This window comes from Buceros rhinoceros, unplaced genomic scaffold (assembly GCF_000710305.1).
Source record: "Buceros rhinoceros silvestris isolate BGI_N320 unplaced genomic scaffold, ASM71030v1 scaffold17630, whole genome shotgun sequence".
Lineage (NCBI taxonomy): Eukaryota > Metazoa > Chordata > Aves > Bucerotiformes > Bucerotidae > Buceros > Buceros rhinoceros.
The window spans coordinates 381-10,819 of NW_010390339.1; the positions used below are offsets into that span (position 1 = coordinate 381).

At 37.1% G+C, this 10,439-nt stretch overlaps 1 protein-coding gene across 1 annotated transcript; it reads left to right on the forward strand.

Moving 5' to 3' along the window:
- Positions 1-87: 87 nt before the first annotated feature.
- Positions 88-8,124, forward strand: UFM1 (ubiquitin-fold modifier 1; the record flags this gene model as incomplete). Its single annotated transcript, XM_010137505.1, has 5 exons — positions 88-144; positions 510-567; positions 4,747-4,786; positions 5,198-5,230; positions 8,057-8,124. Coding segments are annotated over 5 exons (256 nt in total), but the record flags the coding sequence as incomplete, so codon positions are not given.
- Between the last annotated feature and the right edge of the window lie 2,315 nt (positions 8,125-10,439).

The following is a 10,439-nucleotide window of genomic DNA, read 5'->3' on the forward strand; positions in this document are numbered from 1 at the left end:
GAGTGAAGCGAGAGACCCCGCTCCCCGCTGGGCCCCTCTCTCTTCTCCCCCAGCTCTAACCCAGTGCTCTCCCCTCGTTCTCCCCAGGTCGAAGGTCACCTTTAAAGTGACGCTGACCTCGGACCCGCGGCTGCCCTACAAAGTGTGAGTGCTCTGGCGGGCCGGGGCTGGGACTGGGCGGGCGCTGCGGTGTCGCTGCGTGAGGCGAGGGGGCCGTGAAAACGGCCCGAGCCGCGTGGCTTCTAGTGGTCACCCTGGCAGGGCTTTCGTAGGGGTGGAAGAGACGTCCGTGGTGATGGTCTGTTGACAGGTCACCTGCCAGCGGTTTCCTACTTCGCTCTGCTGCTGTGGGTGACTTAGGCGCGGAGCTGGACCTTAAACAGTACGAGTGCCTTTGGCAGGAGTATTGCCATGGGTGACAGCGAAGTTTTAATTGATAGTTTAACACCAATAAAGCTGCTTTTCAGTTTGTCTTAGAAGTCCCGTATTTACAAACATTGTAATTTCAGGTTAAGTGTTCCTGAAAGTACCCCTTTCACAGCTGTCCTCAAGTTTGCTGCAGAGGAGGTAAGTAGAAAGTGATGACCTGTTTAACTTCCTGAACCCTCCTGAAAGCAAAAGCTTTTGAATTGTAAAATAAAGTGGTTAATTCAGCACATATCCTGTTAGATATGCATTGACACAAGCTTTCCTGAGAGCAGTGTGGGCCTGCCAAAACTTTTTAAGAATCCTAAACTTAACTGTTCTTGCACAGTTTACACATCAATAGCTGATACTGATAGACTTGCAGTTCTTCTTTGTAATTAAGTTGACCCGATTTATATCAATAAAGTAAAAAATAATGATACTGAACATCATTTAAAAATACTTCTGCTGAGTATTTCATATTCTGAATTGTTTATGTAGAATATCCAGAAAATTCTCTAGAATTATTCAGGAAATTCTTAAACTCTTCTCACATTCCATACCAGTAATCTCTGGTATGGAAGACACAACTTTTGATTATAGAAGGCATTGAGATCAAACATATGGTCTAGGTTGAAACAATCGGTTTTAAGCAAGTAAGACTTGGGTAATGCATTCTTTGGCCTCTGGGGTTTTGATCTTTCACATGGAATCCAGAACCAATAGGTGGCTAAACTGCTGTATATAATGTACTTGAAGAGGTACACCCTGTTTGTTTCAGATTAAGAGATATTGATCTGGGTGTGAACTGTAAAGTACTCTTAAGCGTGATGCCTTTTTTCATCTAGTCAGCAAAAACCTAGTCAGATTCAGCTGAGAATCTGTTCTTGCAGTTCCATTTCTGCCACCTTAGAAAAACTTGGGAAATTTTGGGTTATTGAGAATTTCATTTTTTCAAGCTTTGGAATTTTAATAAAATAGATGATTAGGAAGGATAATTGACTCTATGTTTTGAGTCTCCTTATGCTGTTAATGTTATACCACTATGTGATGGAAGTTCTTAGTGGAAACACAACTTGTTGGGGGAGGTTGCGCATTGTTTGTTTGTTGTAACTTTACTTGAATAGAAGAATATACAGAATAATAAATGCTGTTAAAGGTATTTGCTGATTAGTTGCCTTTTTTTTTACTGTGTTTTTTTTTCCAATCATTTTTAATTGAATTAGTGCAGTTGTGCCCACACAGCCCATATATGGAGACCTAGATTGAAAAGTCCGGTAGAATTCTGAAGTGCTGTTTCTGCTCCAGTTGTGGCCTGTTTCTGGAAGAAATGGTGCTCTTCCCCTTCCAGTCCTTGTTACAGATTCCTGTCACCTCACACTTGCCAGATTGAGGTCTGAAGGAGTTGCACACTGAGTCATTCAGACTGGATTTGTTAACCAAAGGGACTTTTTTGAAGTTCCTTTTCTGTATCAGTTTAACTTAGGTCATTGTCTTTATCAGACTCATTTTTACTGTCACCATCTGCAAGCAACTTAAGCTGGTGCGGGGTGCCGTGTCTTCCAAAACTGACCCTGGCTGCTGCTTCTTTCCCTTCTGCAGCCCTTTGAACATACTGCCACAGGTTCATCTTAGAGAGAGAGTGTGGGTTCAGACTAAGCTATAATTCCTTGCTTTGTTAGTCTCTACATCTGTTATTTCTCTAACGCTATTTCAAGCCATTGATACTAGCACGAGGGACCACGAAAACTGAGTGGGACTGAGTAGTTGGAGATACAAGGAGCAAGGGGCCACTTCTGGTGGGAGGGTCACCATCAAACCTGTTAACGGCTCCTGGAACCACAGTGTGTGTTCGCAATAGGGTGCTCTGTGAGCTAGATTTAAAGAACAATTAGTTACTTAAATATTCACATTTAACAAAACATTTTTTCAGCAGACGTAGTTCGAGCATCTGTGGGAGTTTTGCTGACTGACCTCAGACCGCTCTAGATCAGCACCTTTTTACAGAGCAATTGTAGATGCTTTTTGGAGGCTCACAAATATTGAAAGCATGTGATGGAATGTAAAAGAGCTGTGTTGTTAATGCTCACTGGAGCATTAGAAAAGTGTTTTATTCTCTTCTAATACAATACAGTGTGAAGTAATGAGGAATCTTAACTGGTGCCATCACTGACTGATTGCCACCCAGTTCTGTTGGGCACCTGGTATCAGCAAAATGGCACAAAATGAGTAGAGGTCCATCCTCCTGTGAATGATCCATCCCTTTCCTGCTTTGTTCTGAGTCCAAAGAGATAGAAAACAAATGAGAAAGGCACTTAATAGTCTAGAAATTACATTTTTGTAAAATGTATAATTACGTAGGTTGCTCTGAGAGTAATTTTATGCTCCTATTTATTTGGGAACTACAGCAGATATAAAGAGCACAATAACACTATTTGACAGAGCAAATTCTCAGCTACCAAACACTGTTTTTCAACACAGTCCCCACCAGTGGCTGTGCATTTTCACCAGTGATGAACAAGAGCCTGTGTGCCGCGCTAGTTTGAAAATCTGCACCAGCAGAGGGGACCCACCGTCACTGTCACCACTGCTGAAACGCACCACCCACTGCCTCACTGTGCCATGTCCACTGTTTGGTCTCCATAAACATTCAACAAGTGTTGATGAATGTCAGTGGGTGCCATTTTTTCCACAGGGAGGAATTCAGTGGCAAACAGTTGCTTCCTACACACTGCCATGTCAGACGCCGTGTTGTCAGACCACCCCTCTGCTGCCCTCTATTGCATGGCCACAAAATTTAGTGGAGTATTGGCGGGAGGGTTCAGTCTCTACTGCCATGCCACCAACATCTGCCTGTGACGTCATGGGCCAGCATAATGAAATAGGAAGCATTACTTTCAGAGTGACCCTCATTAAAAATAAATCATCTTATTATGAAGATGGTTTAGAATGAGAGGTCCATGATATCGCTTAGTTACAATGGAAACCTGCTTGTTGAAAAACAACTGAAGTATGAAATTAAGCATATATTTGCCTCTGTTCAGTTTTTTTTTAATGGTTTATTCCTTTACATTTTTAATTGGAGATGGACTCATTCCAAGAGGCAGGACTTAGTGTAATCAACATTTTCTCATTTTCTCCTATTGAAAAGACTCATTTTCTCCTATTAAAACAAAGAAAAAAAAGGCAAACAAAACTAAAACCCATTAAAAGATTTCTCCATAGACTGCTAAGTCAGGATTCCCAAAGTTAGTGAACTTGAGAGTGAAGGCTTGCTTTCTTCAGCATATGATATGTATAAACTATTATAGCATAAGCTATTAAGACATGGCATGTTATTTTTTACGTTCTTTTAAATATGTTGCTCCAATTTTGTCAGCTTAGTTGTTCAAATATTGCTCTGAAGACAAACTGCTTCATTCCTCATGACATTTCTACAGTGACACTGGTATCTAATTTTTTGTGAAAATGTGCATTTTTGTGTCAACCTGCAAGATGAGGAGATGACATGAGTTACCTGTTACGGATAAAAAACTAAGATTAAAAAAAAAATTGTGTCTGGAGATAAACAACAGGTTTTCAGTGTACTAATAATTAAGTACTGTATCCAGGCATGGGTTCTGTGAGCTTTAGCTACTGCTGTTAGCACACAGTTTCTCCAAATCAGACCTAAAAATCTTGAGTGGAGCAATCAGAAAATGAAGCAATCACAACTAGTGAATGCCATTGAAAGGCATGGCTGAAGTGACTTGTTGAGAGGACGGGAGTTCTGCCACTCCATCTCAGCAGTCACGGTTATTCGCGTTTTTCCTATGCCAGAATGGATGCAGAGCTGTTAGTGCTTCCTTTTGTAAGCAGTTCCTGGAGTGAACTATTCTGTTGGAGCATTGCAGGTGGAGAGCTCCCAATAGATACAGAGAGAGAGCCAGAAAATTGGTCAAAATTAGCCAAGATTATCTCAAGTGAATTTTTCTTTAACGCCTGTTAGATGTAACAGGTATGTTTCTTAGAAGTTCATTTCCATACATGTTTTAGTTATTCCTTTATTCGGTATAATAAGAACTAATATTGCTTAACTTTTGTATTTTATCCAATGAATCATAGTAATTTGATTTAATGAATTGTTTAGTACTGCTGATTTTTGCAGTCTGTATTGAGGAGACTAATAAACTTTGACTTGAAGCCTGTATTTTGCTATATCTGTAAATCTGAGGAGAATCTTTTATCTTTATTTCATACCCAAAACAGCTAAAATTATAATTCCTTTGAATATTCCCCATAAATTTTTATACTTTATATTTTATACTTTAACTATGTCTCTTATACTCTTATTTCCTTTAGTTCAAAGTTCCTGCAGCAACAAGTGCCATTATAACAAATGGTAAGAATATAGTTTATTTATGTGTGTTAATAGGTTTTGCATTGTAGTTTCAGTGAAGGAATATTGATAAAAGCAAAAGCGTCTTTTCTTTCACAACCTCTACAGACTGCAAACTGAATTTAGCAATATTGCAGTATTATTTAAATTGCTTGTGCATGGGATGAAGGTATTAAACCACTAATATTAATTTGGTTTTGACAAATACATAGCTTGGATTTTCTTTGCTGAAGTTTTCTTGTTAGCTCCTGTAATAAGGCTTTTTTTGTTTATAGAAAATAGCTGCATGAAGGCCTGATGTAATAATTATATCTTGTTAGTATATTTCTTGAGCTGTAAGTTTAGTGTAGTAAATTGTAATATGTCTGTTTGATCTTTCTATTTTTTTTCTCTTCCTTTTTCTTTCTTTTCTAGATGGCATAGGAATAAACCCAGCACAGACAGCAGGTAAGTTAATTTTTCATGAAGCCCAGTATTAAAAACCTCAGCTACTTTTTGTCTAATGCATAGCACTCAGAGTTGATTTATATTTTAAGTTTTGATTTCTTAAATGTGAGAGGCATTACTCAGTAGCTGGAAACTACAGTCAGCGTAGTGTGTAAAAGGTTAAACCACAGAACTATCGTTCATTTGATTATTTAGGTCTGTGAAAAAAACAATTCTGATCTTCAGAACTTAGCTATTTAGTGTGCAGTGTTTATTTAAAATACTTCATTACATGCTGCTGAAATAACAAGTATCACCTACATTTTTTTCCCAATATACCTATTTCAGTAGTATTTGGTATTTTAGCAGCACTTTTCATGAGATAGGTTAAAAAAAATAGTTTTAGAGTCGAACTCTGTGTGCTTTGGAAAGCTTGATTTCAAGAAGAGAGGATCCCCTTGCCAATAGCTCTCTTGTTCTCTCCATGTGAGAAGTTTTTCAGCTGTGGAGGCTTGCTATGAAACAACAGTTTATCTCTGTCACAGAAGAGTGTGAAGCTTTTCCCCATCATCTCCTGAAATGCATGGAAACGTAGTACAGATCTTGAATTGTGCTAATAATGGTCTGTTATCTGGAAGCAGGCTTCTGTGGACTTGTTTTTGCAAAGCCATACTTTTAAATTAGTTTGGAAATTATTACAGTAACTAATCTCAAGCTATGTGAGGTGAGAGCTAGCGATGTAGTATCTTGTTAGGGAAGAAATGTTCGTAACTTTCTGATAAGATATAATAAAAATAGCTTTGGTGCTTGTGGAACCCAGTCACTGGAACCTGCAGTGAAAATTGTGAATCTAATTTTACCTCCACTTACAAACATGATGGACACTTACCGCTTCTCTGGTTTTTGCGTGAAGTGTCTGCCAGGTCTCATTCATTAGTGCCGTCACTACTGAAGTCATTACTGAAGAATGCAAAATGTTTTCTTTGCAGTCTTAATTTTATTTGCAAATGTAAGATTAGGCACATGGATTACACATGGAATATGTTTTTTTAACACATTGCCCTGACAATACTGTGTCATGTTGCCTTTAAATTAGGGGGAAAAAAAAACAACAACACCCCCCCACCTCCCCCCAAAAAAAAACTCAGCCAAAAAAATGACCTGCGTCAAACCCAAAACCCAGACCAAAATTGCTCCTCAGTTTACAAGGTAACATACATAATTTAGATATAACTATATGTTCAGCCTTACTAATTGTTATCTCAGAATCTTGGGAGGGTACTTTTTTTTCCTCCCTTTTTTTTTTCACATATATTGAAGTTCCTGGAGATTGAACAGTTAATTTAGTCTAAAAAGCTTCCCAAAATAAGATGATCTAGGAATAAAATCTTAATAATCCTCGTAGATTTCGGAGGTTTTGCACTGTTCCACTATTTCCCCGCCTTTCTGAATAAAAGTACTCAAGTATGACTTTCTATCGTTCTTCCTACATTATTCCCCTACATGGAGCAGGGGAAATAAATGCCGAGAAAGCTAGGCTTAGCACTTAATTCTTGAATTTATTTCAATTTTAAATCCTCGGCAGTTCAGAGTACAGTGTGCCATAACTTTAATAAAACCACTGTCATATTGATAATGAAAACAGACCGAGAGGTGAGGAGTGAACTGCTGTCTCCGTGAGATGCAGCTGTGACCTGTTTTAAATTTAGAGTTTTATGATGGCCATTGCAATACCGAGTAAGCTTAGTTCTCTGGTTGGCTGGTGTGACAGATTCATGTTCAGTGGGTTTTATAGATGTCTTCAGTATGTGGTCTTGGCAGATCTCTAAAAAAAATAATGTCTTCTGGTAACACGTTATTTTGAACTGATTTTCTAATAGTTGTTACGTTGAATAAGTAGAACGGTTTCCATCCTTCCACATGCTGGAAAAGTGAAGTTTGAAAAAGGGTAGCCTTGTTCCAGTATTCTAATAATGTGAACGAACGTTGAATATCATAATGTTTTTTACAAGAGCAATCTACATCCCTGAAATGGGGTGCTTGGGAGGGAATACAGTTACTCTGTTTTTATGAGTCAATGCAAAGATGAGTAAGAGTGCTAAAACATGATAATGTAGAATCACATGTATTATGTTTAGCACAATAGCAGTATGAAGTAAAAAAAAAAAGAACGTCCCATATAGTAATTAAATAATAGATGAGTTTTATCAATGTGGTTTCATTTTCAAATTTTACATTTAATAGAAGAAATCCTGAGTATGTGCAGAAAATCTTCTAAACATCTAAGTATTAGAAACTTCTAATTTTCATACTATGTTTTCTGGAAAAGACTATTGCAATTAAGACTATACTGTAATAAATACGAATGTCAAAATTTTTATAGTGCTAAAATGAGACTGACTTATGCGACCGACAATATGTGGAGAGCCTTCCCAAAAGAAAAGAACTGTTGAAGTTCTGAAGTTACAAGCAGGTAATACCTAACCAAAGGGAGAATTAAAAATGAGTATATGCATGAATGACCTCAAGATTAAAAGAAATAATGTGGAGGTGTAAAAATCCTTTTCCTGGTAAAAGTGACATCAGGCATTTCATTGTGGAAATGCAAAGTCTTTGAAAGTCTTATTAGATGACTTTGAGTCTGGTATTTTTATTTTAAAAATAAGAGCTCTTCAGAGTAGGAGCGATAATATGAAATTCCATGGAAACATAAAAAATGTATTAGAGAGATACTACAAAGATGTTAGACACTGACCTAACATTATTATACTTTCAGTGCGTATGCTTATTTAGGTAACATTTTGTTTGGTTGGTTGGTAACACATTCTGTTTTGTTTGTTTGTTTAGGAAATGTATTTCTAAAGCATGGTTCGGATCTACGGATTATTCCCAGAGATCGAGTTGGAAGTTCTTAACATCTCCTGAAGCTTTGGAATTAGTGACATTGTCATGCAGCAAAGGTCTATTCATTTTGGAACTCCAAAACACAACTAATGAATTGGACTTTTTTAAAGCTAGCAAAAATTAATTCCCATGATCTGATTTTTTTTTTTGAAATGGAGATACGATGTCATTCTCTTGTTAAAATATATTAATGCATGTACTGATTCGTCCCTGACTAGTAGAAGAATGGGCTGAAAGAAAGACAGACTTCTCTGTAGGTGTTCCTGACATCACAGGGATGTCACTAAACCGTCTCCCTAGAACACACAACCACAGTCAATAGATATGTCAAATATTGGATATTTTTGAGCCTACTTTGTGGAAGGGGGAACTGCATTATGATTTTGCTACAAAGAAATTGTTCCTACTGAGTGCTAAAACCTTTTTTTCTTTTAATTTTTTTCTAAACTTACTTCCATGTTTAGAGGAGCAGTTTTCACATGGTTCAAGTATTAAGCTCCAATAGAAGGAAAATTGTAGGGGTTTATTACTCAAATAACTGCCAAATGCTCCAAAGTAACTGTAAGATTTACTTGCTGCAGATATTTTAGATAAAGGAGAAAATGGAGGTTTCTGTGTGTTAAAACTTCAGTCGATGTATTAAATGCAGTTTCGGAAAATTCGTGAGACCTAATCTCCTTACACGAAGTGCCATCAGCCGAGAAGGATTCAGCGTAGTTTGGTAAGGTGTAGGTACTGGTCAAATATGGCATTCCTTTTTCAGTGAACAAATACTGGTTTTCTAAAGGTCTTGCTTTGTTACTGCGTGTTACATGGGAAACAGCATAGAATTCACTGAAACGTTTGCATTCAGATTATATGCTTCATGTTTATGAATTGCCATGTTTATAAACACTCAGCTGTGTATTTTAATTAGAGAAATTGCTGCTTTTCTTGAACTGTTAATCTACTTGTGATTTAGTATTTTTGTCAAAATCTTACCCTATTTTGTTTTTTCTGTCCTACTGAGTTTAACAGAAAGAACAAGGGGTAATGTAGTGCTTTAGCATTGTCACAAAGTCAACTGTCCTGTGCAATAATCATGCTCTAGAAAGATGTTCAGATTATGTGTCAGGTGGTGCAGAAGGATAAAAATGCTCTTCTGAGTCGATGAAAACTGAGTATGTAGAGGAAAACTCTTCTAAAAGAAGTATTTGACTATAAACATTTTCCAACTCTAAGATGAATTGTAAAATTCTGGATTTTCCTTTATTTTAATAAAGTGAGAAAAGTTCAAAATTGTTCCTCTCTCATATTCATAATTAGATTTTTACAACAATTAAAACCTCTTAACCTTCTAATCAATATACTTTGAGATTCATTTCAAGCCAAAAGATTCTTATTATGCAGAATTCAATACATGACACTGCTCTTAAAGGGCAGAGTTTCTATAAATCTGATACCACAATATAGTTAGTATGAGCCAAATTAATTGCTTGTAATTTTTATCTGAAAATCTTTTGACTGAATACCTGAAAAAAAGACCTGATACTGGAATATAACAAACAGGAATCTTTTTTTTTTTTTCCTGTCTAAAGGTGCAATATAGTTTTCAAAAAGGCCTTCATGGTTAAATGCACTTTGAAACTGCAATACTTTGATGTTTATCTAAAGGAGGGCTATGTAAGAATAATTTCAGATCGTGGCTGATATTTCTTACACTGTACTACACTTGGTAACAGACAGCATAAAGTATTTGTTTGACATGCTGCATCGCAAGTGGTTTATGTAACATGCAAGGAAGGGGTTTGTTTGTTTAGAACAGTAACTGGTGGTTGTAGTGCTTTCAGTGTTTGTTACACCTTTGTCTCAATATGGTCTCTAAAATCAGATCATAACTTTTCTGTTCGGTAAAGAGGCATGATTTTAGTGGTAAAATGTACTTACCAGGTGTTTATATGTGGTTTGACCTTCGCAGATTCATTTTGTTAAATCTAAGTCATGTTTGACATGGTTGCGTAGGAACAATTTAAGTTTAGAACTGGACTTCCTAGGGCTTGGGTGTTGTCATAAGATTGTGCGAAGTACTGTACTCTCAGGCTTGTTCTGGTTTGTCTAACCATACTTTAAGGCATGCTTTGGAAATCAGCTCTAGCTGGGGTTTGTATTGTCTTCGGCTCTGGTTATAACATGATTGCTGTTAGATGAAAGACTTCTGTTGTTTGTGATAAAACTTGTCACGCCTTTGCTGAAGTCGATTTACAGGGTCTTTTTTTCTCTATTTTTACATTAACAAAAAGGTGGCTGGTTTACATTACAAAGGCCAACAGCATCCTGGCTTGTATCA